Raw genomic sequence first — 27,883 nt, 5'->3', positions numbered from 1 at the left:
ACAAGACAGCTTGCAAACTCTAGCTAACAGCATGAGGCTTCCCTTAGGATTGCAGTTTACCTGCTTAGGAGAACATGCAGAAGGAGCCCTGTCTCCTACTGCGGCCTGCAGGGAGATCCGGGGCAGAGTGGATGATTTTGTAAGATACAGACTGCCTGGCTGCGGACGGAGATGTCGCCTTTCTTTGTTTTTAATTCGCATATCCTGTAGTTCTCTGGCACTCTCAAGGCTTGACATTAAATCTGTTAAAGGATAATTTACAAAAGTGAAATGAACAGAGTGCTGGTGGCACACACCTTTAGCCCCACACTGGGGGCGCAGGCAGAGGCAGGAGGATCTCTGTAAGTTCCAGGCCAGCCTGGTCCACAGAGAGAGAACCTGTCTCAAAGAAACAACAACAAAAATTATGTATTTACTGCTGGGTGGTGGCAGCACCTTTAGTCCCAGCACTTAGGAGACAGAGGCAAAAGCAGGTGGGTATCTGAGTTTGAGGCCAGCCTGGTCTACAAAGCAAATTCCAGAACAGCCAGGGCTATACAGAGAAACCCTCCTCCCCACAAAAGGCACAGCTTGTTTTATGAAAGATGTGTATTAATTTGTTTTGCTTCAACATGCAGAGAACAGGGAGCCTAATCTCTGTTAAGTCTACAGGTTGAGTAATGAATAGAAGCACATGTAATTGTTTTCAGCTCAGTTTTGGAAGAAAAATAACATGATAAAAATAACTGCAGTCACAGCAGTCTTCGACTAGGCCTGGTGGCCTTCTTGCGTCGCTCAAGCCTAAGCTAACACTGAACTCCTAGCCTTTTTTCTGTTCCAGTGTCTTCATAGCTACGTTTATATAGTTCCCAAAGGAGGCTGTTTTGGTTTTTTTGCTTTTGTTTTTTGAAACAGGGTCTTGCTATGTAGCCCACACTGGTCTGGAACTCACAATGCTTCTGACTCAAATTCTCGAGTGATGGCACCACAGGCCTGAGCACATCATGCCTGGCCTTGCGCTACCATTACATTTGTCTTGTGTGTGCCTGAGCATGTGTGTATGTGTGTGCACACACATGTATATGAAGGTCAGACATTAACATGGAGTATTTTAATCCAATGCTCTCCACTTTGAGACAGGGCCTCTGACTGAACCCAGATCTCCCTATCTTGACTGGGTTGATTGGGTAGACAGCTTTAGGATTCTGTTTCAGCCTCTTTAGCATCGGAGTTGCTAAAAAGGTGTGTACTACACACTTGGATTTTACATGGGTGCTAGAGATCTGAACTCAAGTCTTTATGCTTGTACAACAAGCACTTTATCCACTGAAATAGCTGCAACTCCTGGCTTTTGTTAAAGAAACAAAACAACACAAAATCCAGAAGAAAAGTCACTAAGTAGTTATCTTTGAAAGAAATCATTACAACAATTCGAACCTAATCTTTTCCTTCAGAAAATATGAAAGGTCTGGGGGTGGAGAGATGGCTCAGTGGTTAAGAACACTGACTGCTCTTCCAGAGGTCCGGAGTTCAATTCCCAGCAACCACATGGTGGCTCACAACCATCTGTAATGGGATCCGATACCCTCTTCTGATGTGTCTGAAGACAGGGCATTTATGTACATACAATACATAGATAAATAAATCTTAAAAAAAAGGTTCTGAAATTACTTATCACCACAAAAGGGAGAAAATACTGAGGAAAACGTTAATAGCACAGCAATCTAGTCTAGTGGTTCTTAACCTGTGGGTTGTGACCCCTTTGAAGCTTGAAGGATCCTTTCACAGGGGTCACCTAAGACCATTGGAAAACAAAACATTTACAATTCATAACAGTAGCCAGATTACAGTTATCAAGTAGCAATGAAAATCGTTTTCTGGTTGGGGAATCACCATGACATGAGGAATACATGTGACCTGTATTAAAAGGTCACAGCATTGGGAAGGTTGAGAACCACTGCTCTAACCAAAAAGGGGAAACTAGGAGCAGCAGATGGCTCAGCAGGTAAAAGTGCTTTGTGCACAAACCTGATGAGGAGAAAACCAACTCCCCAAAGCTGCCCTCCGTGTGTGCGGCAGCTCATGCACCTGTACACACACAGAAATCAAGATTTCAAAAATTATTGCAAAAAGACAAAAACCACGTCAAAATGTTACATAATACCTAAAGACTTCTCATATCATACCCTGTGAAAATTCTAGTGGCCTTCAGAGGGTAGTCACCTTTGTTAAACGGACGATCATGGCTGTCGTTCCTGTCTCCCCTGTCTCCATCTGTGCTCTTTTGGTTCTTTTCCTCCAAATTAACGTTCTTGCTATTGAAATGTTCATCTCCGTGAAACTGTGATTTCATCTTGAAAGGCGGGACGAAGACTTTGGTGGATTTGCCTGAATGTCTGGTCCTTTCGGTTCTTGTGACAGAAACGCTGTGAGCCGGTAAGACTGAAACTATAGGACTGCTTGGAGACTTTTCCAAAGCTAAAGGGCTCCAGGGATGCCCTTTAGAGAGAAGCCCTTGAGCAGGTGAGGTAAGATGTGGGTGCTGGGCTCCTTGCCTTTCTTTACTTGAGCTGCATTGGAGAGAGAGTACTTCAGTATGCTTGCCTAGCAACAAACGCACGTACTGTGTGTGCGTGTGTGCATGTGTTGAGAGACAGAGATCAGGTGACTGATTTGCTCTTGTTAGCATTTACACCACAGAACGATACCACAACATCCAAGGCTGTCGTTATTCCTTACAAGTGTGGCCCCTCCTGCTCTGCACCACCCTCTCCTCCCGACCTGCAGGGGGCTTACATGCTAGTAACTCAGTCTTCTCTTCCACTCCAATCCCACCTGTCTTGCTTTTCTTTCTTCCAGATAGTTATACATTTTCTAGCACACATTTCTAATTCATTCTAAATGAGTTAGTTATTAACTTAAAAAAAAAAACAAAGATCTCTTTTCTATGCTATACTAATTTTTTTTTCTTTTTTTTTTAAATCTTACCGGAAGGGTCCACAGGTAACCGGCTCTAGAGACATGTGGTGTGTGAACAATCTTCTGTCTTTTATTGTGCCTAAAAAAAATCCCACTCTACAGTATTAGTGAAAAGTAAGAGGTTTTAGTTGCCATTTCTATTAAATATACATTATTGTAAATGTTCACAAAACGTTGTTAGACACTGAAGTTTTCATTGCACACTATGGATATTTAATAAATAATTATCGAGTATACTGAACTTGCAAACTACTTATAACTATAAGCCAAATAACCAACATTTCAAACCTCAGAGAAATCAGTTTTAAATTTAGTCCTGGTATTAGTATTCATTACAGTTAGCTCATAGCCGGTGTAGATATTTTTAAAGTTTGGTTTTACGAAGGTTCAGAAGCAAAGCTTTAGATAGTATTCATTCTCAACATGTAATTTACGGCTATTAGACCTACAATTTGTCCACTAATTAGGGATTAACTGAGTAAACTGGGATACAGTCACATGATTGATTACTATGCAACCATGCAAATAAGAAATACATTTACATATTCATTCAGCAGCATTCCCTAGCGTTGTACATTGGTAGTGTTATAGCCAGTGACATTTATCTGAGGTGCAATTATAGCTAACTGAAAACGTTTCCGGATACCCTGCTGTCATAACTTGAAATATAGTTGGCATTGACAATTTTTGATAGTTTCTATAGAAACTGTCAAAAAAAAAAAAAAAAAGCAGCATACACTCCCTCCCCTCCAAAAGCAAACAAGGTTTGAAAATGCAGACAGATATAATTATAGAATGTTTATAAAAATAAAGTGCAAACCATGGAGTAAGAGGTAGGAAAACTGGAGAATAGCCTGGAGTGTGTCTGGGGCGGGCGGATTTAAGACTTCTCCAAGTATAGCTTTCTTTTTTTTTTTTTTGGTTTTTCAAGACAGGGTTTCTCTGTGTAGCTCTGGCTGTCTTGGAACTCACTCTGTAGACCAGGCTGGCCTCGAACTCAAAAATCCACCTGCCTCTGCCTCCCAAGTGCTGGGACTAAAGGCATGCGTCACCATCGCCCGGCCAAGTATAGCTTTCTACAGCATTTATGAATGAGTTATGCAAATGTTTCGTTTGCTCAAATGTAAGATTAAAGAATAAGAAAACTGTAGGCTGGAGAGATGGCTCAGCACTGGCTGCTCTTGCAGAGGACCAGGGTTCAATTCCCAAGCACCTACATGGTGGCTCACAACCGTCTCCAGTTACAGAGATCCAATGTCTTCTTCTGGCTTCCACACAGCAGGCACAAACATGGTATATATACATACATGCAGACAAAATACAAATACACATAAAATAATACAAAAAGCCTAAAGCTGAAAACAAACATAATCTGTCAATTCTGCACATGCAGCATTATTTAGAAAGGAAGACGTAGCACAATGATTATTTCTCTAAGGATTTGTAAGGACAAGCAAGAATTGCAAAGAATTCTTTTTAAAATTTATTTTATTATTCTATGTGTGTGTGTTTTGCCTGCATTTATGTCTGTGAACCACAAACATGTCTGGTGTCTGAGGAGGTGGGGAGCCTCCATGTAGGTGCTGGGAATTTAAACCTGGATCCTTTCCAAGAACAAGAAGTGCTCTTAATCACTAAGCCAACTGCCCAGACCCAGAATTCTTTTTGTTTTGTTCTGTTTTGTTTTTCGAGACAGGGTTTCTCTGTGTAGCCCTGGCTGTCCAGGAACTCTGTAGACCAGGCTGGCCTCAAACTCAGAAATCTGCCTGCCTCTGCCTCCCGAGTGCTGGGATTAAAGGCGTGTGCCACCACACCCGGCCAGACCTAGAATTCTTATGCCTCTCTATATACTGTGGATTTGAACCATCTATGTTTATTCTACAGGAAGGTGATTCTATGGGTGATCTGTGGAACAGAGGCTAAGTGCCCACAATGATCTTTACAGGTCCCACCATCAGCACTGTTACATACACCTGTTCACTGTACAAGAGAATATCTGTACAGCCTGTAGAAGTCACACTTATCCTGTGACAACTTATTTTCAGTTTGGCTGATACACAGTAGCTACTTTATTGCTACAGGATTACCATAGATACTGGAGAAAATAAAAAATACTAATTACTCAGATTTGGGTATTCAGCAGTTTTTTTGTCATTTTATTAGAATTAATTTTACTCATCATTATTGGGCATGTATGTGCACATGTGTGTGCACTCATGTATGCATGTTTATGTGTGTGTGGGGGAGGGGGGTGTGCAGAGAAGGTGAGAAGACAACTTCCAGAAGTCAGTGCTGTCCTTCTAAAATGTGGTGTGCTGGGATTGAACTCACACCATCAGGCTAGGTAGTGGCAGGTACTTTTACCAGCTGAACCACTTCAGCAGTCTGAGGTTTTTCTTAAATAAACAAAATAAGGCTATATCTACAAGGACAATAGTAAAATTATTTTTGTCCGAGGTAAAATTTAGCTTTTAAGTAAAAATTAGAATTTAAAGAAGTTTGTGTCTGGTCTGTATATTTTCTAATATTTAAGACTTTTCAGTCTAAGAAGTCTATCAGTGACAAAGGTGGTTAAATGTTGGGTAATAAAGTTTGTCAACTTGGAGCTTGGGAGATGGCTCATAGGAAGTGACTGCTCTTGCACATGACCTGAGCTGAATTCCCAACACACAGCTGAAGGTTACTATACTTCTAAGGACCTGATGGCCCTGGCCTCCTCAGGCACTGAAGTCATATATATGGATACTAAATAGTTTTTTTGTTTGTTTGTTTGTTTTATTTTAAATACAAAAAGTTAAGCCAGATAGTAGTGGCACACAACTTTAATCCCAGTACCTGGGAGGCAGAGGCAGGTGGATCTTTGTGAGTTCCAGGTCAGCCTGGTCTACAAAATGAGTTCCATGAAGCAAGGGCTACATAGAGACACCTTGTCTTGAAAAGCAGACAGACACAGCCAGGCGTGGTGGTGCACGCCTTTAATCCCAGCATTCGGGAGGCAGAGGCAGGCAGATTTCTGAGTTCTAGGCCAGCCTGGTCTACAAAGTGAAAAGAAAAGCAGATAGGCAAACAAACAAACAAGCATTAAAAAAAGTAATAGGAAACTCAAAAGACTGCAATGCAAGGCATCATCTATATGTAGTAAGTTGAAGGATGGAGCCAAATCATGACTGAGAAACGTACACCTCATTTGGTAGCATTGATCATGTGACTTTGATGAAATGGTGCAGGTCATTTACCACTTTCATTAAGTCTATAGTCACTATTTCATAAGCATCTTACACTAGCAATTACAGCTTTGTCAGTGCCCTACCCTAGTAGGCATCATGGATGAACCATCCACATTCCAAATACACCAAAAGTTTAACAATTAAATCATTCTCTACACACAAATGAACCAAGGGAGGAAAGTGTAAGAATAACATGCAGAGTACTTGTTCAGAGAAAAACTATGAATAAAAACAAATTACCATCTGGAGTGCTTTTTGAAGGTGTTAAGGATTTTCCTTTACTTTCTATTATCTTGTCAAATTCATTTAATAAGCTTCTTTTGATTGGGGGTTGTCCTAAAAAGAAAGTTCCATACATATTTGTGGTTGTATCAGTTTCACCTTATAAAAGACTAGATTTCCCCTTTTATAACTAAAGTACTGACTTATACATGGAAAGCAATGAAACAAAACAAAACCCCACAGATAAGTATTACACAGTTAAATTTGCTCATACAGAATGTGACCTGTATAATATTTGATGAAGTAAATCTGTTTCTGGCAGGATGGCTGATAATAAACTAACTTCCAGGCCTCACTCCACTATATGGTAGGGCTAGACAAGAAGATATATAATTATTCTGAGTGAGTCCACAAGCTTGTAAATGGAGCCAATGTCTTTTAAATCACCCACACAAGGGTTGGAATATTAGTTTTGAAACTGATTATGATTGCCAATGTCAACTGATTCAATAAAGATTCTTTCTAGCCTGAAACACTACCAAAACATGCTCACTGTAGATTATTAACCTAATAGTTTCACTAAGCCATTACACATTTAAATGAGAAAGTAGAATATAGTCCAATAGTATTAAGAGCACTGATATTCTCTGAGAGGAACTAGGTTGTTCTCAGAATCCATGTGGCAGCTTGCTACTCTTTGTAACACTTGTCCTAGGGTATCCAATATGCTCTTTTATTGGATACAAGGCATGTACACAGTACAGGGACAGACATGCAGGAAAATCATCCATATATAAAAAGAATTCTGAAAAAGAGTAGGACATTATTTACTATTAAACTGTGTTTAGAATATTTGTGAAGGAAGCAAACAAAAACTAGGTTCTCTGCCTACGTCAGTAACATGTCAGTTTCAATGTTGAGTAACTTATTTTAAATTTTGTGACTTTAAACATGTAATCAATTAATTGATGGATTTTTTGGAGACAGGGTCATGATATTTAAACCAGGCTGCCTTGAATTTAGCAATCCTTCTGCCTTAGGTTCTTGAATGCTGGGATTACAACTATCAAATATAATGCCTGATAGTACTAAACATTTTATCTATAATTACCTTGTGAGAGGCATTAACTACACATTATGGATATGGGAACAGGCTCAGAGAAGTGAGGCAACAAATGATGAGTACAGTAACTAAGTAACTAAGTCATACACAGTACTAATTAAGTCATGGGGCTATACTAGAAACCAGCTTCTAACTGCCAGAATTAGAACTTCTTTACACACATGGGAAATATTAACATTTCACTAGCTTTGTTGAAAATAAAACTTCTTAGCATAATTTCACAACATCAACTAAAAATACACTAAAGATCCTTAAAATATGACTTGTTGGTATAGACTTACAGATATCAAGTTCTAAATCACTGTCCTCTAAACTCCACAGGGGGGAAAATTAGTTTTTAACACTAATACTAGTAGCCTACAAGACTACTGAGGATGAATCACTTGAGAGAGACCAGTAGACCAAAGCAAAAGTAAATCCTTACCCACTGTGTCAACAGCCACTCCTCTTTTCCTAGTTCTCAAATTAAACAAAGTCTCATTTTGGGGGCATGTAAACAGTGAGCATTTGGCATGAGTCTGTTCAGAATCCGTCAGCTCATCATCTTCCATAAAAGCTTTGGCACTCTCCACTGCTTCTGTTTCAAAATAGTTCTCTGACTCTTTGGAGTAATATTCTCCATTTGTTTTCACAGGAACATCAGAAAATGCTTTCATTTCATCAGTTTTTACTTTTATGTTTTGGGGTAAAGTTTGTTCTTTTCCCAAAAGATTAGCCTTACTATGGGATACTTTTGTTCCTAATACCAACCGTGTGTCTTGGTTTCTCCCCATCTGAGAGAGTTGGAGAGAAACTTCAATAGATTGAGTATTGCCCAAAGAACCAGTTTCTTTATAATTACTTGGTAAGCTGGATTTATCATTGTAGGTTTTCTGCAATTTTGAGTTCACAGGGTATTCTGGGGTTCTGTTTTCAGCACAAGGTTGAGGAAGTATTTTTGATACGTCTTCAGGTATAGGTGAATGCTGGAGAGTATGTTCAGTTCTGATCAAATCAAACTCCTCTAACATTCCTTTAACTTTGTGTAAGGCACTTTCTGAAACTGTGACCAGTTTTCCACCTGCAGTGCTAAATCCAGAGAATACAGATGAGTTGACATTGCCTGGGAGGGGTTTTGGGAGTGACAATACACCCTGGGTGTTGTGCACCACAGAGTTTTCTCTTTTCACAGAGTGATGTGACTTTTCATTACCTTCCAGTGACACCATGGAAGATAACTGTTTAGCATCACCATCCATCTCAGAAAACACTTGCCTTGCCTTTTCTAATGAAGCATCTGACACTTGTACAGCTTTTCCACTTGCTGTGCTAAAAATCCCATAAGTGCGTGAAGGATGGACTGCCTGGGGAGGTTCTCTTATAGATTTACTTGTATCCCAAGTTTCCAAACCAACAGGTGGTGTTGCAGCTTTCTTCAGTCCAGACATACTTTGGTTATGTTGTAAAATTTGTTCATTATGAGGACAAAAATTATCCTTATGTGAGTTTATGCAGACATCACCTGAAGAGCTAGGACATATAAAATCCTTTGAATCATCCAATACTTTATGACAGCTTGTCTGGCAAGTGCCTGGTTTACTCTTTCTGTTTTGCTCGACTATTTTATTACAGTTATCTGTGACTATCTCTTTTGTTCTTACAGTTTCTTGTGAATGAGCTGTAATAAACACGAGTGAGCCTACCTTACAATTCCTTGAATCCAGCAGAGATGAGTCAATGGCTACATCTTTATTTGCATGTGGTGAAGTATTAGTCTCCAGTTTCTGAACACAATCTTCACTTATAGTTTGTGGGTGCAGATTTCTTTCTTTTGTAGCAGATACTCTGGGGGAAATGGTATTGCCTTCAGCATTCTTCATGTCTGGCGGAACGTCAGAATCAATTTTATTTTTTAAGAAATATCCTGAATCATTATGCATGTCATCATGATGACAAAAACTAGAATGGGATAGATAGCTATGACACACATTAGGGTCACTAAAGAAGGTTGACACTTGGTTTTCAGAGACATGATTTGTATCAATTTCAGTTCTGATAATAACCAAACTATGTTCATATGAGGCATTTCCTGCAAAATTTTCTGTGTGTTCCTTTACACACTCAATTTTGATAGTATTTCTTGTTCCAAGCTTATCACCCTGTTCTCTAAGCCATTTTCTGCCTTTGGATAAAGACTCTCTGACACAAGTTTTCCTTGTGTCCTCCGTATAATATGCCAAAGCAGAATCTTCAGTGACTGGGTAAGAGGACTGACAAATACAGCAAATTCTAGGATTCTTTTCTATATTACTTTCTATGTTTTCTTGTACTTTGGAAGAGGTACCATTTGATGTTTTGAGATTTTCAGTTTGCCTACACATATGATAATTTTGCTGAGGTAGCATTTCAGTCTCCTTAGAGACAAAGTTCTGCATTTCTTCACATTTTGAGGCAGTTACTTCTATTTTCTCATATGCTAATGTAAGTTCTTCTTTACTGTCCATACTGTCCTTCAGGGGTTTTGATCCTTGATGACTAAAATTGGCAGTTTTCCTAACATATTGTGTCTCATCAAAAAGGTTTTTCACTTTGTCCAAAGATTCCTGCATAATTTTGACTTTTTTCCCACTAGCTGTATGAAAACCCAACAGAGTAGGTTCTTTGATACTTTCTATTTCATATTCAGGATGCTGCTGATCTGGTAACTGACTGACAGTTCCAATTGGGAAATGGTCTTCAAATACCTTTTTAATACTGATTGCTTTCTTGTGACATGAAATATGCATTTTGTCCTTATTTATGCCATGAGGAATTTTAGAATTCAAAGAATCTGAAATGACAGTCAATTCATCTGTTTCCTGATTAAAAATATTCACACTTTTATTTAATGACTCTTTGGAGACTCTGGTATTTTTCCCACTTGCAGTCTGAAAGGATATATTAAACTCTTTTATATTTTGTTCCATCTTATCTGAAGGTAATTGTTTTTTATCTGAAGATTTCATACAACACGTTTCCTCAGCTTTCATAATTTCCAAACATGTTAAATCTGATATATTTTCCTTAATTTGTGTGTTTTCCTCTCTCACATATTGGGTACATGACTCAGGACACTTACTGCCTTGATCGGCAGGTAAATCACTGCCACCTTTATGAATATAAACTGGGCCACTTGTACTTGACTTACTACCATCGGAGTTTTCTAAATTATAAGTATTTCTTTGAGAGCTAGTATAGTTATCTTCATGTTTTGTATTCTTTATGTATTTTTCAGGATTTTTGCCAACAAAAATACAGGTAGTCATTTCAATATTATTTTGTAATGTTACTTGGCACTTACTAGATTTCTCATCAAAACTTTTATCAGTGTTTTGTTTCTTTATCTTAAACACTGAAGCAACAGAATCATGGTGTGCACTTGAAGAGAATCCTCGTGGTCCTACTTTTGCCGAAGGCTCCTCACTATTTTCAATGTCACTGAACAGTTTCATAGCTTTTCTCAGAGCCTCATTAGACACACTAAGTTTTGTGCCAAGAGCAGAACAAAATCCTCCAAACTCCATTTCATTTATATTTGGTAAAAAACAAGATGTATTTTTGTTATAAGTGTCTTCTAACAGGTGAGGAAAGCTTTGTTTAACTCCAGCTGAACCTTCAAATTGCTTGCTGTGATCTGTCTGACCTACAGAGGGATCCACTGGGAGGTGAAGATCATTATCTTTCCACTCCCTAGAAGCAGTACTTAAAACAACCATCTGGTTTCCAGGCACTTCAGATGTATTCTGTGCTATGTGGCTTGGCTTTCTGAACTGTGTGAATTCAAACTGACTTCCTGATTCTTCCAAGATAGTAGACAGTTCTGTAATTTCTGCTTTTTGGCTGGGCGTTAAATTATTTGAATGAAAATCTTGCTTTAACATCTGAGGTGTTGTGTCAGTATCTTCATGAGAAACAGATGATGAACTATGAGACTGTGTAGATACAGTAGTAACTGATTTCAAATCAAATGTATGAGGTTCACTTAGTTTCTTCTGGTTTGCTAATGGAAGGGTATTAACAATGTCAATACAAGCTAAACTAGTAGGATACTGTTCTTCAATATCTTTGAAGAACATTTTACTTTTCTTGACATTATGCTCTGAAAGTTTTATTTCTTTATTGGAAGCTGTTCTGAAGCTACCTCCAAAATTATGGTTCAAGACTGGATCCAAGAACCCCGACCATTTGTCTGAATAATCACTGTTCCCATCTGATTTCATATTCAAGGAGGAATTTGACTTGAAATCTTTGTCTTCGGTTCCTTTCTGATGCTGCTCTATATTATTTCTGCTCTTCTCTGTATAATCATGGACCACAGCTAATGAATCTGAGTCCTTTGTAATCAACACTTGGGCTGCATGCGCATCATCTACATCTTCATCTACTGCCATGGGAGAGTTCTTGAGACTAGGCCCTTTTGTGTGGCTGAGGTCTTCTTCCTGGAGTTCCACTGAACTTCCTAAGTCAGGCTTATTGCTGTCATTGGTTACTTGAAAAGCAAAATTATTCCCGTTGTCTGGGAAAAGTTCTTCAGAGTTCATATTGACTGCTACTTCTGAAATAAAAGGTGAGCCTTTTTGGTCCTTCTGTATGACTATTTTTGCATTTTGATTGAACTGTGACTTCACTGAAGAGGCCATTTCTATTATATTTTCACCAGGTGGCAGAAGCCCAGGGGTTTTAGAATTTTCACTTAAGACACATATTTCATTTACCTCCAAGATGTTTTTGCTTAGTTCAGTATTAACTTTACAACTCTCACATTGCAGTTTCTCTGGCATTTTACACATTTTCTCTCTAGAAACCATGACTGCCTTTGACAGAGGTGGCTTTGAGCTGGGAGTTAATTTAAGAGTACTTGTTCCGTTGTGGTCACCAAGAGGGTTTTCCTGTGATTCAAAGCTAATGCTGCTGAGTTGCACTGCTGAAGGAAGACATGCTGAAACTAAGACTTTTTCTTTTCCATTGGAAACTTTTGGACTTTTTTGGTCATTTTCACATGTTCTTTCTGGCAAGCATAACAGAAAGCCAGCTTCTAGGGCTGTATATGGCTGTGTTTTTTCTTCAACGACTATTGCTTCTTTGTCATTAAGATCCTGAGATATCAATGCATGAATATAACTAATTTCTTTACTGGTAGCAGTCCCAAAAGAGTTGGTCAAGGATGGCTCTTCAGGATCATTCGGTAAACAGCTTTTTTTGAGAGAAGAATCTGGTATACCTATGCATAAGAAAACAGAGTGATAGGACAAGTTAGAGTATGATTAATTGCATCCACTCAGTGCTTTTCCCAAGTTAAAGTGTTTAAAATAAGAAGTACAAGAAGAAAGCTGGGCGGTGGTGGCGCTCCCAGCACTTGGGAGGCAGAGGCAGGCAGATCTCTGTGAGTTCGAGGCCAGTCTGATCTACAGAGTGAGTTTCAGGACAGCCAGGGCTATACAGAGAAACCCTGTCTCAAAAAAACAAAAACAAAAAACAATAACAAAAAAACCCAAACAAACAAGCAAAAAAAAAAAAAAAAAAAAGAAGAAGTACAAGAAGAGCAAAGGGTGACTGAGAAATTTAAAACAAATCCTTGAACAATTGCGATTTTGAAGTTACTGAATTTCTACATGAAGAGCCTAAAGAGGTAGCTTAGTCAGTGAAGTGCCTATCATGCAGACCTGAATCCAGGCCCCCAGCATCTGCATAAAATGGTAGGTGTGGCATAAGTATCTATAAACTCCAGGGTCCCTGGAGCTCAAACAACTCTTTGATACTCTAGTACCAATACCATCAAACTATTCACCATGCTATTTACAATTTCTCACAGAAAGACAAAACTGATTTCACATCATGGAGATGAGGAATGGAACAGAAGCAACAAGTCTCTCTTATGTTCCCCAGGCTGGCCTTGAATTCCTAGACTCAAATAATCCTCCTGCTTCAGCTTTCCAAGTAAACACCATTTTTAGCTATCTAATATGTACGTAATAAATACTCTAAAGCAGGAGCTAAGCAGTCAAATTCCTAATGTGTTTGGATAAAAAGCTGTCTTAGGAGCCATAGAGCAAGACACAGTGGTACATCTGTGGTTCCAACTACTTGGGAGATTACAGCAGGATGATCACTCAAGGCCAAGTTCAAAACCAGCATAGGATACAAAGAGGGGACGATGGTATGGTGGCTTAGGGTATAAATGCATTTGCCATTAAGCCTGAGGACCTGAAGATCCACATGATGAAAAAGGAAAACTGACTCAGACAAGTAATCCACTGAGCTCCACACATACATCATGTGTCATGCACATGCCCCCACACATATACACAATAAATACTAAAAAACAAAAAAACAAAGACCCAACAATATATGGTACCAACTGCGCCAATAAGTTTGAATGACATAATTCTAAAGACCAAATCCAAAATCTCAACAATAATCTATATAGGTACTGTCTGAGATTAAATGATTCCTAGAATCAGGCAGAGGTGGCCCACGGATTTAATCCAAGCACTGAGGGGGCAGAGGCAGGTGGATATCTGAGTTTCAGGCCAGCCTAAGTTCTAAGACAGCCAGGGCTACACAGGGTTCTCACCAAACCAAACCAAAAGGAGATCTGAAAAACTACAGAAAGTAAGCAAGTGTTTCTCTTAAAATTAAAAAACCAAAAAACTTATATTCAATAGGAAAACTTAATCTCATCCTAAAGACTATATACATAAGAAGAAAAAAAGAATAATACCTGAATTTACATTTGTAAAGGTGAATGGTACTTCAAAAGCACTTGCTTCAAGCTGGGCTGAAAGATTAGTAAGCTCCAACTGTCTGTGTGTCTGTAGTTTTTTTCCTTGAAGAGATGCATCATCACTTACAGAGTAAATAAACTTTCTTCTTTTATTTTTTAGAGTGGATATCAAACCTGCATTTTTCACAGTGGCAGAAGTGTCAGTGAGAGTGGTTGGCCAGCTTCCAGTGTCAACTGAACTAGGACATAAAGAATCCTCTCTCTGTGAGCATGCAGTAAGTATTCCCAATCCACACGCAGAGGCTTCATGTTCTTCTGTAAAGGTTGAGTTGGTCACACTATCTGAGAAAACAGTACCCAAAGTCTCTTCAAGTGGCTCTCTCGTCTTGAATATAGACTTCCTGATACTCGGAGACAGACAGGCTGCTTGACTTGTTCTAGACACCATTTGCTTCCCTGCAATGGAGTCTTCAAGTGATTCAAGATGCTGTCCTTCATGTTCCTTATCTACCATAGTATCCTCACTGAACATCTTTTCCGGTTCTGAAAGACTAGAAATATGAGGTAAAGATTTTTCTGAAGTAATAGAGCCAGTACCTTCTCTCTTCATATCTATGAAGTCTTCTGAAATATTTTGGCTATGAGAAGAAATATGAGGTAAGGGTATTTTTCCTGTCTGGGCTTCATTTAGACCAGAAAGGTTTGACTGAGACCATCTACTATCTGACCACTGTACAGCTTCATTGCAGATTTCCTCAGTCTGGCTGTAAAAGGGCTTCTGGCTTGTTACACCTGGATCTAAGGGATCACTCTCTCTTGGTTCCATTTCAAATACAAATGAGTTTTTATCATCAGTTTGTCTTCTAGCTTCTTCGCTTAATTCATCAGTTCGTGTTTCACTGAAAATCTTTTTCCTTGTCTTGCCCATTCTCATTTTCTGTAGATTTCTGGTTCTACGCTTAGGAAAACATAATGAGAAACTATCTTCTTCGGAAGTATCAACAGCTGTCTCCCCATCTTCTAGAATATTTGGTATTGGCTTTCTAAGGCAGTCTTTGAAGCTATTTCTTTTGCCAGATGAATCTCCTAACATTTTCCCCAATCCTGTTAAAATTCAAAACAAAAGCACATTATAACATTTACAATGCAACCATATTCTTCCTATTATTCTCACAATTCCTTCAGAAATTGCTCACATTAAATAATACACAGGTCAGCAGTAAGAGGTTATTCTGAATGCCAGTTCTTTCAGCAAGTCACTCTTCTCCTAAAATCGGATCCCAATGTATTCAAAGTCTTTTTTCATACCCTAATCTTAAATAACTCATTATTTTTCCTGTTCTATACAATTGAGGGTCACCTTTAATAGTGCTATGTACTCGATCTAGTATTCTAAAAACTATCAATCCCAATGTAGCGAGTTAATTCTGTATTACAATTACGAAAAAGAAATCTATCCAGTTAGTTTCTATCTTCTATATTTCAAAGGTTGAGAAAAAGAAAAGCAATGCATTTCTCCCTAAGAAAAGGACAGTGTCATCAGTTCAGATGAGTAGCTCAACTAAACAGACATACTTACCCTGACTAAAAGCTTCTTGCTGGTTTTTGTTTTCACTGTCAATCACTGGGGGAACAGATCTATCATTTTTTTTTGGACTTTCATTGTGGTTAGAAAAACAGCTTTTCAAAGTCTGCAGAAATTGTGTTCAAAATCATTAATTAGTATAACTTTTTCTTTACACACATAGATACGTGTTACCAAACAGAAAGACAGAAAAAAATTTACAGGGAGAAATTGCATACAGGATCATGTTAAGAAACATCTCCAAACACTTAGGAAAATTATAAATTGCAGTTTAAAAAATTCAGGCTAGCTGGGGCACAGTGACACACACATATAATCCTAGTACTTGGGAAGCAGAAGCAGGATGACCATCCCAAGTTTGAGACCAAAATGATTTACACAACGACTTTCAGGCTAGCTAGCTAGGACTGTATAGCAAACCCATCTCAAAAAAAGTAAAAAACAAAAACCAAAGGAACAATAACTGTGCCACCAAAAACCTAGGAGCTATTGGTAGTTGACAGCTACTGAGGAAGGGAGAGTCACCTGGGGGGAAGGTATGGCCACTAGTCAGCTGCCCTATTCTCCAGTGCCCCACACCCATATGCACCAAGGCGCGCTAAGTGGATTCAGGGGATCATTTTAAAAAGAACAAAATACATGAAGTTGAGAGTAGGTCATGTTGGGGAGGATCATGGGGGAAGTTAGAGGAGGAAGACAGGGTGAATATGATCAAAATATATTACATACATGAGTGGCCACCTCAGAGAATTGACAAAATATTTTTTACAAAGCATAAGCACCACTAACAAAACAAAATCAAGTGAAGGCATTCAGAGTGAGTAGTATGGAGAGTACACCAGCCTGACACTGACTTACAGCGGGAGAGTCGGCAGGCGTTACAGAGCTACGTGCTTCTTCATCTCGGGCTGTAAAACAATTAAATTTAGCTGTAGTGGATTATATATTATACACTAAAATCAATACACAAACATACTTCTTCAGGAACCGCCCCCCAACACACACACACACACACACACACACACACACACACACCTGAAAGTGTGTGACCAAAGCCAGCAACGAGAAACACCAATATGGTCTAACTTGTCATAGTGTTTTTTTTTTTTTTTTTAAATAGACTTATTTATGTACGTATTTTTTTGGTTTTTTGAGACAGGGTTTCTCTGTGTAGCTCTGGCTGTCCTGGAACTCACTTTGTAGACAAGGCTGGCCTCAAACTCAGAAATTCGTCTGCCTCTGCCCCCCACCCCCACCCCCCGGGATTAAAGGTGTGCGCCACCATGCCCGGCAACTTATTTATTTATTTATTTATTTATTTATTTATTTATTTATTTATTTATAACAGCTCACAAGCTGCTTTCAGACACACCAGAAGAGGGCATTGAATCTCATTGTAGATGGTTGTGAGCCACCATGTGGTTGCTGGGATTTGAACTCAGGACCTTCAGAAGGGCAGCCAGTGCGTTTAACCTCTAAGCCATCTCTCCAGTCTGTCACACTGTTTCTTAATGTGGTTTGGTGATACTAGCTTTATGTTCTCTACAAGGGCAGATGAAAGATCTGTAAAGTTATGTCTTCAAAGGCTCCTTGGGAGCCTTTAGCCTCTGTTTAGACAATGATACAGATGGAAGGCATAATTAATGCTAATTACGTCTTATCCTTCAGCCCTTTTATTTTATTATTTCATATAAACAACAAAAAGAGGCTAGAAAGATGGCTCAGTGGTTAGAAGCACTGACTGCTCTTCCAGAGATCCTGAGTTCAATTCCCAGCTTACAACCATCTGTAATGGAATTTGATGTCCTCTTCTGTGTCTGAAGCGTGTCTGAAGACAGTGGCAGCATAATCATATACATTAAATAAATAAATAATTCTTTTAAAAAACAACAACAAAAGAAAGTCCAGTCACTTCTAACTAAATGGAGCAAAACTAAAGTTATTTGGCCGGAATCATCAAGCCCTAGTTTGAGGGCTGGCAAGATGGCTTAGAAGGTAAAGGCGCTAGCTGCAAAGTCTGATACCCTAAGCTGGATCCCTGGATTGCACATGGTGGAAGAAAAGAACCAACCCTGTTAATTGTCCTCTGACCTCCACACTAATGATGTGGCACCTGCACATGGGCATACTTGCACACATGCAGAATAAAAAACAAAACAAACAAACCTAAAATACTAAAAAAAAATTATGGTGTGAATATAAACTCATAATTTAAGGATTACCACAGTCATACACATATCTTATGAATGAGCACACATATGTAACATGGTTATATATTGTGGATAAATGTATATGAAGTTATCATATATAGATGACAGACTACTAAAATATGTGATCCTTTGATTGCATTTTAAATAAAACATAAAAAATTGCCAGGCGGTGGTGGCGCACACCTTTAATCCCAGCACTTGGGAGGCAGAGGCAGGCGGATTTCTGAGTTTGAGGCCAGCCTGGTCTACAGAGTGAGCTCCAGGTCAGTCAGGAATACACAGAGAAACCCTGTCTTGAAAAAAGTAAACAAACAAACAAACAAAAAACACAAAAAATTATTCTACAAACACTTATCACACAGTAATATGTGTTTTCATGTTCGCTTACATATTTAGCCTTTACTTTTATTTTCTGTATATGGGTGTTTTGTCTACAAATATGTATGTACATCACATGCATGCAGGAGTCTATAGAGGCTAGAAGAAAACACCAGTTCCCCTGGAACTGGAGCTATGGACAGTTGTGAGCCACCACATGGGTGCTGAGAACTGAACCAGGATGCTCTGTAAGAGCAGCCAGTGCTCTAACCACTGAGCAATCCCTCCAGCCCTTCCACATTTTCCTTCTAACATAAGACTGGAGATGACAACTTAGCAGCCTCCTCTAGCTCTTCTTGTCCAGTACACGTTTGTCACTATTACCTATGAGCACAGTGGAACTAAGGGTTGGTGGTGTAGCTAATGAACTTGTCCAAGACATATCAGGATCCACTTCAACTCCCAGACTCTCCGAAATAGGTTTTGGTGTCTGACCCTACAAAGAAAGACGGTCGTTAATTTACAGAAACACTGACGATTAACTTTTCATTCACATTTTCATTTATCACTTACTTAATGCCTCTGGGAAACAGTATGCTAAGTATCGATCTCGATTCTCAAGTCAAAGGGATAATACACACTGTCCCATTTTCAACTGATAGACTGTAAGTAACCAAAGCAGAACATTTACCTCCTTGAGTTTTGGTGTATAAAATAAACTTCCAGATACCACTGTGGGTGAAAAGAAAGAAAATTATTAGATCTTTATTAACATTTCTAAGACCTACAAATAAAAAAAATAGGGCTGAAGACATGGCTCAGCACTTAACAGCACTAGCTGCTTTTGCAAAAGGCCTGTGTTCCTAGGACCTAATACAGGCAGCTCACAACCACCTGTAACTCCAGTTTCAGGGGATCTCATTTCTGGCCTCTGGACACCAAGGCATGCACATGTGTACACACATACACACTGGCAACACATTCATAGTACAAATTAGATGTAAATAAGGTCTCAGAAGACAACAAAGATAAGAACATTTGCTGTGCTCATACCTGGCTTTTCTTGTTGTGGTACTGCCTGTGTGCACCGCAGAGTAAGAGGGCTAGACAATAATGAAACAGTGGCCTTGGGTTAAAAGGGTAACAGCAGCAACAAAGAGATCATTAAGCACCGAAGCGTACTAGTTTTATGGTTTTGGAGACAAGGGCTTGCTATGTTAGCCTGGGCTGGTTTCGTACTGCGCTAGGATTTCGGGAGTGAGTTACCAGTCAAAGTTTCTAACATAAAAATTACTAAATTAAGGAATCTATTACTTTTCGTTTAAAAATAGAAGTTCTTCCAGAAGGTACGTGGCCAAAATAATCTGCATGACAGCTTATTTCTGTGAAATAAACACATGCAAGAAAATGTTTTATTTAAATACATTTTAATAACAGATATGCATGATGACGGTTCATGACTGAATCCCCAGCTTTGTGAGAGGCTAAAGCTAGAAGATTCTGAGTGCAAAGTCAGCCTGGACTGCAGTGAGACCAGGCCCTAAAAACAAACATATAGAACATGTCTTATGCACTTATAAAATATACATCAGTCTCATCATACCTTTCACTGAGACAAGATTTCAGTGGCGGACTAGCAACATCTACCACAGGGTCCATTTTGGTCTTCTTTTTGCTGTGAGTTTTATGTTTACTACTTGCAACAACCTTCCCTGAAACAGTAAAATAATCCAGTGAGGGTGCAGACACTGTACATTTTGAGCTTTTACTTTTTGAACTTAAGAACAAAAAAAAAAAAAGTGCTGGGGCCTGCTATAGAAATGCATCTCAAGGGATGGTGTGCACCCCATATATGACATCATGGAAGACACCTAGTCCAACCTGACTGTCCTTCTGTGCAAAGCTTTCAACCATTCAGTTTCAGACTCCTGAATACAAGTGAGAAAGCAAGGCTTCGTGACTGCAACCTCCCCTGCCTCCTTCCTTCCTCCTCGGTGTTGGACATAAAAACTAGGGCTTTTCAATGATGAACATGCACACTACCAAACTACACTGGTAAGCTGATGGCCTCATTTGACTTGACTGTTATGATGCTATCCTTTTGCATTCCACTCTTGGTTGTAACCCTACCATCTGGCTTTTCTGAATGAACACTGCTAAACCTGCAGAACTGTGGACAAGATGTTTGTTTCCCTGTACACGCCTTTCTTGAGACAGAATCTCTCTATGTAGCCCTGGCTATACTGAAACTTGCTATGTAGACTGGGCTAGCCTTGAACTCCTAGAGATCCACCTGCCTCTGCCTCCTGAATGCTAGGATCAATGCACCACCATCAACCAGTAGAGATTCTGTCTTCTGACTACATCCACAGCAATTACAATCCCTGACATGTTCACTGAGCATATCACAAAGCAGTACTCTAAAGAAAAGGGCATACTATGTCAAGAAAGTAATAAATGTTACAGAGACTGAGTGAACGCACAACTTTACTAAACAAGTGTTTATAAACACGTGGCACATAGGTCAAAGAAACTAATATCAAATTAAAATACTCACAAGAAATTGATTACAATAAAAAAAAATCTCCACCCTATAATAACTTGAAGAAATACAGCTTAGTAAACATCAAGACGAGTCATTTTGAATATCAAAGTCATAATTTAGAAAATCTTAGTTGCTGACATGTTAAGCATAGGAAGAAGAAGAGGCATTTATTAAATACCTAAATTATTTTACTGAACCAAAGCTTATCACACAGTATTTCCACTATCTCCATCCTTCAGTCAGGAAAGAGATGAGGAAGACGGATTTGCACAATAGAACTCAGTTCATCACAGAGCTGATTTTATATACAACTTTGCCCAAAGTCCCAGCTCATGTACCCTTCATCACATAGCATGATTTACCCAAGTTAAATCTATGGTGAACTCTTTGCTTTTTTTTCCTTTTTTTGAGAAAGCATCTCTCCAGTATGTTGCTCTGGCTGTCTCGAACTTGATAAGTAAACCAGGCTGGCCTCAAACTCACAGAGATCCACCTGTTTCTGCCTCTTTAGTGCTAGGATTAAAGGCATGTGCCACCACACCTAGCTAGTTACCTAATTCTCTGAAAGGCGACTGGTCCAGTGGTAGAGTCTGACTTCTTTCTTTGAACATTATTGGAGTTGAAGCAAACTGATGGTAGGGGGGATTCCTCTGTGGTGTTTTAAACAGCTGTGGTTCATAACCGTGGGGCTTATACTCCGATTCCTCTGGAGGTTCAGAATTGTATGGGGGGGCTTCTGAGGAAAGTTCCTCAAACCAATTGAGGCTTATCGGTCCTAAATCTGCAAAAAAGACAAAAACCTCATCTTAGTTTTAATGAATGACATGGAGAAACTCGTGAACAATGAAGATCATTATAAAGAACAGGGCTGCCAAAGGTGACTCCCTCCATGCTGTGCCTGACAACCTGAGTTAGATTGAAACACACACTCAGAAGTTGTTTTCTCATTATTGTGTTATGGGGGATATGTGTGTGCACACATGTAAAATCAATAAATGCAAAAAGCTTCAAAGATCACAGTGAAGAATAAAGGAAAGGCACAGTTGTATTCACCTGTTATTCCAGCTTTCAGTAGGTCTGAGACAGGAGGACTACAATTTTGAAGACCTTCCAGGCAACACATTGAGATCTTCATCTCAGAACACAAAACACTGTAGCAAGATGGCTTGGTAGGTAAAGGTGCTTACCATCAAAGCTGATGACCTCAGGTCATGAGTAGAATCCACATGGTGGAAGCAGAGAACTGACTCTTGCAGGTTGTCCTCTAACTGACCCACCACCCTGTCCCTACCACGAAATAAATCAAGACATAAACAATAAAACAAACTAATACTAAACAAAAGGAACTTGAAATGTTGACCAACTGGGCATGGTGGTGCACAACTGTAATTCTAGCACTTGAGGGTTGGGGCAGGAAAACCTCACGCTTGAGGATGGCCTGGGCTACAAAAAGACCTCTTCGGGCTGGAGAGATGGCTCAGTGGTTAAGAACACCGACTGCTCTTCTGAAGGTCCTAAGTTCAAATCCCAGCAACCACATGGTGGCTCACAACCATCCATAATGAGATCTGATGCCCTCTTCTGGTGCATCTGAAGACAGCTACAGTGTACTTAGATATAATAATAAATAAATCTTAAAAAAAAAAAAAACCAAAAAAACAAAACACCTCTTCTCACTTGGGTATGACATTACAATGTATAATTCTAGCATCTGGGAGCATACAGAAGGATTGTATAAGTTCCAGGCTAGCTTGCCTATATAATGAGACCCTATCTTGAAAACTAATCAAGAAAGGGGTGGGAGGAGCAAGGGAGAGAGAGGGAAGGACAGAGAAGGAGGGAAAGAAAGAAGATGGAGGAGAGGGAGAGAGCAAGGGAGCAATGGAGGGAAGCCAGGAAGAGGCAGACAGATCTCTGAATTAAAAGCCAGCCAGGTCTACAGAGCAAGTTCCAGAATGGCCAGGGATATACAGAGAAACCCTGTCTCAAAGAGGACCAAAAAACTAAAAACAAAACAAAAGACTCCATAATCTAGTGCATACTAAACTAAATACAGAAGAAAAAAAACAAAAAAATAATAAGACACAAATGAATAAAACAAAGAGAAAGAGAAGAGGAAAAAAAAAAAAAAAAAACAAGTAAGAATTGTGGCCAGTTAGGGCTGGAGAGATGGCTCAAGGGTTAAGAGCCCCAACTGCTCTTCCAGAGGTCCTGAGTTCTATTCCCAGCAACCACATGGTGGCTCACAGCTATCTGTAATGAGATCTGATGCCCTCTTCTGGTGTATCTGAAGACAGCTACAGTGTGCTTATGTATAATAAGTAAATCCTAAAAAAAAAAAAAAAAAAAGAATTGTGACCAGTAATTAAAGGTTTATTAAACAAGATTATTAGTTTAATCTTTTGGAAGTGCACTAACTTTTGTATAATTTTACAAAACTTACAAGGAGATAAGAGTTTAGGTATATTACGTTTCTAACCTTCTTAATAATACTCATGATTTAGAGTTAAAAAAAAAAAAAAAAAACCAAACTACTCACAGCAAGCATGTACTTCATAGATAAAACTGAAATGATGATGAAAACTCCATCAGTATGACAAATCTTTGAATATGGGCCAGAGAACCACTTTCAAATAAACATGAGAAAGATTCTTACATGGCAACAACAAAATGTCAAACAGGACCCAACCACCCTATATAGCTGTTACCCCCGGCATAGGGGGGTTCAATATATTTTCATAATTAGAGCATGGTGTTCTTTGCCCTTTTCACAATGTCAACATCTGTACAACAAGGAATGAGGTATGTAAACACCTGATGCACCTACATGACAGAAGGCAGTGGACCCAACTGCACTAGCACTTAACATTCCCTAGCAATCCACAGGAGAATGCCAGGGACTCACTAACAACGTAAGAGGAACAGTATGAAGCTCATGCTCCATCCTTCTCATTGCCGTGTATCTGATGTGTGCACATGGAGTCAAGAGTCTACCTTCATGTTGCTTCTGGCTTAGAAACTGGTCATCAGACCTATGAAGCACACACTTTCACCCACTAAGCCACCAATGGGACCAAGCTTTAATTCCTTAGCCTGCCTTTTTAATCCTTTCTGAGAAACAAAATGCATGTAGCATTTTTGCAGACAGAAGTTTGGCAGGCATTTTCTCTAGAATGAAGTGGGCTTTTATAGTAAAGACAAAAGTTTGTTGCTAATGATGAGATATGAGCTTTCAAAATGAAATGAACAATTTCTAGAGAACTCACAGTAGCTGACTTCTTCCAAACTTCGAAAACTTATCAGATCAGTTGTAATATTAATGGATGTGATCTTTTTCATGCGCTGTCAATATTTACTTATGATATCTAATTCAGAGCCTGGTGTGGCTGTTCACACTGCAATCCCAGCACTCAGGAAGGTCACTGCAAGTTCGAAACCAACCTGATCTACATAGCAAATCGTAAATCAGTCATGGTTACAGAGCAAGACGATGTCATTTAACAGAGAAAGCTAGGGTTGGAGAAATGACTCAGTGGTTAAGAAGCTCTTGCAGAAGACCCAAATTCAGTCTAGCATCCACATCACAGCCCACAACCACCTGCAACTCCAGCTCCAGGGGACTTGATGTCCTCTTCTGACTTCTGTAGGCACCGACACACACAGAGCAAATACACAAACACACTCATACAGCTCAAAACAAAATAAGTCAGAAAAGGTTTGAAAAGTGTTCATCACTAGCATCACCAATGCTTCTGATTTGCTGGTAGCACTTTCAAAACAGTTCTTTCCACTGGAAGTCAAAGAGTTAGTTCCCCATCAGTTTAGGTATTCTACATCGTCTGATTGACCAGGAAAAGATTATGTTAACTGGATCTGACCCACAAGCTGTTCACAGCACAAATCACCTTCAACTCCTGATCCTCCTGCCTCTACCTCCCAAAGGTGAGATTACAGGAATCAGCTAATGCCTGCTAAATTGATGCTGAGGAACAAATGCAGAGACCAGGGTCACTTGCATCCCTCTTTTGTGTTTTGTTTTGTTTTTTTTTCTTTCTTTTTTTTTTTGATTTTTAATATTTTTATTACATATTTTCCTCAATTACAATTCCAATGCTATCCCAAAAGTCCCCCATAGCGCCCCCCACTTCCCTACCCACCCATTCCCATTCTTTTGGCCCTGGCATTCCCCTATATTGGGGCATATAAAGTTTGCAAGTCCAATGGGCCTCTCTTTCCATTGATGGCCGACTAGGCCATCTTTCGATACATATGCAGCTAGAGACAAGAGCTCCGGGGTTCTGGTTAGTACATCATGTTGTTCCAACAATAGGGTTGCAGATCCCTTTAGCTCCTTGGATACTTTCTCTAGCTTCTCCATTGGGAGCCCCGTGATACATCCAATAGCTGACTGTGAACATCCACTCCTGTGTTTGCTGTGTTTTGTTTTTAATTAGGTCTAAGCTCTGTCTCTCCTGACATCCAGGAATTCGCTATGTAGCCCAAGTTGGTCTTGAACTCATTTAATCCACCTGGCTCAGTCTTCTGCCTCAGCTTCCTTAGGATTATAAATGTGTGCCATCACACCTAGCTCAAGTAATTTTTTGTTTGTTTTTCTATAAAGCCCTTTATCTCTCTCTTTAGACTAGGCTGGCCTCAAACTCAGAGACCTGCCTCTGTCTCCCAGGTGCTGGGGTTTTTGTTTGTTTTTAAAGCAAGCATTTACCTTGACTTATTTTATTGAAAATATTTTTTGATGGGACTTAATTTACCAGGTTTTATAAAACTCCTCAATACCTGCTGTGCTGCATCTCGCCTTAAAAATTTCCCAAAAAGTTGGTCTCCTTTTGTATTCAACCGGCATTTTCTCTACAGTATTTCTCCGATGCTCGGTAAGGAAGTCTGCAAAAGAGAAAATAACAGACACTTCACAAGCCTGGTTTCTTGTGACAGGTAAAACCAGAATCGCTGGTAAGCTTGTCCTACCTCAGGCCTATCTTTTGGGACAAGAGCAGAACTTATCATGAAGATGGGGACAGTTTATAATTGTGCTTCGAACCAAGTGGGTACTAGATACATCACAACAACCGAAAGTGGCTATGGTGGGAGTCAATGACAAGACAAACCTAACGTTATTTAGAATTATTCACATTGACTAATTAGGGAGCCGAGGCACACACGTTAGGTAATTCGGCGACTGCAGAACGGGGCGGCTACCGCGGACTCTGGACGCGCAGGATCCCTCTGGGAGGACGCCGCGGGCTGCACTGGGGCAGCTGCTCCGGGCGGCCGTGAAGGAGGTCGACCGGCTCCTCCGGGGTGTCAGGTGCGTCCCTCACGGCATTAAGACCCGGGAGCGCACGCCCGCCACACCCGGCCGCACTGACCCGCTCCGCTCCCGCGGCGGTCGCTGACTGACGGCACCGCCTCACGGCTCCGGCACCCGCGAAAAGCCCGCGCTCTGCCCGTGACGTCATGACCCCGCGACGGGGACGCGGCGCAAGCGCCGCCCGGAAGTCAGCGAACTGTTCTTTCTGTGGCTGTTCTGGGCTAGCGTGGGCTCGCCCATCCCCAGCCAAATTCCTTTCTTCCCCTCACGATAGGTGTGTGTGTCTGTTTCCCGCAGTGGGCTAAAATTTTGTTTATACTTTCTTTTCCTGTATCTTCGGGGTCCTTGGCGTTCTGTTTAACCCTGAAGATAGACTTGGAAGGGATTCTTTGGATCTCTTTACTCTCTTCCCAATGTCGCCACATTAAATAAATCTTTTAGCTTTACACTTTTAATTTGGCCCTTTTAATTGTCTTATTGAGGACGGGTGGTAGGACCTGGGCTCAAGTGTTCTCCCTCTCCCCCTCCCCCTTCTCTCTCTCTCATACACACACACACACACACACACACACACGCGCGCGCGCGCGCATGCAGTTAAATAGCAGTCCTGCAATATTAGTACTCCTTTCTGCAGGTTTTAGGATACGATCACCATGTTTCCCGACTTTTCCAGAAACTGGCCTAGAAAATTGAAACATTATTACCTCTCCCCTGAATTTACTGGGTAACAAGCCCAGTGCATGGCTTACTGTGGGTTTGTAGTTTGAACTTTAGAAAGCCCTCGATTGGATCCAACAAGAGATCTTGGGGGCTTTGCTGCTTCCAGAACATGCTTAAGCAGTTAAAAGGTCCTCTTGGCTTAGAAAAACAATGACCTGCGGTTGGGGAGTCTGGCTCAATAGTAGAGACTCTGAGTCTGGGTTAGATACTCAATACTACAATAAAGACAATTGAGAAAAGTCTGCTTGGTTTATTGGTATCAATTTTGTCTGCTAAGCTGCAATCCTTAGTTTTAGCAAGAAGTATCACTAATGTAAAAAAATACTAAAACTTTTGATGTAGGTCTGCTTAGCAAAGAAGAGGCCTAATAAGCAGTAGTAATAAACTACTGCTTACTGAATGTTTCTAACAATACTATGAAGTGTTTAGCATTGTCCAGTGGGTAAAAACTCACCAGGTCATTAATTAGCCTGGTAGAAGTTCTAAATTTAGATTCAAATCCATTTGGTTTTGTTAGCTTGTAAAATGAGACAATGGTGACACATGCCTTTAATCCCAGCACTTGGGAGGCAGAGGCAGGCTGATCTCTATGAGTTCGAGGCTAGCCTGGTCTACACAGAGAATTCTGTCTTGGAAAAAATCATATCGGGGCCGAGAGACAGCTGAACAGTTGAGGGCACTGGCTGCTCTTCCAGAGGTCCTCAATTCAATTTCCACCATCCTCGTGATGACTTACAACCATCTGTAATGGGATCTGATGCCTTCTCCTGGTGTGCAGATAGATGTACATGCAGACAAAGCACTCAAACAATAAAATGCACAGTAATTTCTACTTCTACTAAGAAAAGAAAAAAAAATTGCTTCTTCTCCCGGGGAAGTTGGAGGAGAGAGGTGGAATAATGAGAAG

At 40.0% G+C, this 27,883-nt stretch overlaps 1 protein-coding gene and 1 non-coding gene across 2 annotated transcripts in view; one reads left to right on the top strand and one right to left on the bottom strand.

The window, feature by feature from the left end:
- The window catches only part of Brca2 (BRCA2 DNA repair associated), a 44,366-nt gene extending 18,034 nt beyond the window's left edge, over positions 1-26,332 (bottom strand). The window contains exons 1-15 of the mRNA XM_021162873.2: positions 26,108-26,332; positions 25,725-25,829; positions 21,484-21,711; positions 19,989-20,097; positions 19,439-19,488; positions 19,077-19,117; positions 18,770-18,881; positions 16,716-16,765; positions 15,852-15,963; positions 14,270-15,376; positions 7,955-12,769; positions 6,426-6,521; positions 2,968-3,037; positions 2,203-2,549; positions 61-242 (exon numbers count right to left, since the gene is read on the bottom strand). Coding sequence (XP_021018532.1) covers positions 61-242; positions 2,203-2,549; positions 2,968-3,037; positions 6,426-6,521; positions 7,955-12,769; positions 14,270-15,376; positions 15,852-15,963; positions 16,716-16,765; positions 18,770-18,881; positions 19,077-19,117; positions 19,439-19,488; positions 19,989-20,097; positions 21,484-21,711; positions 25,725-25,791 — 7,386 coding nt within the window. The 5' untranslated portion in view covers positions 25,792-25,829; positions 26,108-26,332. The remainder of the gene's footprint in view (positions 1-60; positions 243-2,202; positions 2,550-2,967; positions 3,038-6,425; positions 6,522-7,954; positions 12,770-14,269; positions 15,377-15,851; positions 15,964-16,715; positions 16,766-18,769; positions 18,882-19,076; positions 19,118-19,438; positions 19,489-19,988; positions 20,098-21,483; positions 21,712-25,724; positions 25,830-26,107) is intronic.
- LOC115031257 (U4 spliceosomal RNA) lies at positions 3,524-3,664 on the top strand. The gene has a single exon (XR_003836857.1). It is a non-coding gene; the product is annotated as a U4 spliceosomal RNA (small nuclear RNA).
- Positions 26,333-27,883: the final 1,551 nt, after the last annotated feature.

This window comes from Mus caroli, unplaced genomic scaffold, assembly GCF_978045245.1.
Source record: "Mus caroli unplaced genomic scaffold, Mus_caroli_1 scaffold_4, whole genome shotgun sequence".
In the NCBI taxonomy this organism is placed as follows: Eukaryota; Metazoa; Chordata; class Mammalia; order Rodentia; family Muridae; genus Mus; species Mus caroli.
Note: the sequence above shows the minus strand (reverse complement) of the source record. Positions and strands in the feature narration are given on the sequence as shown.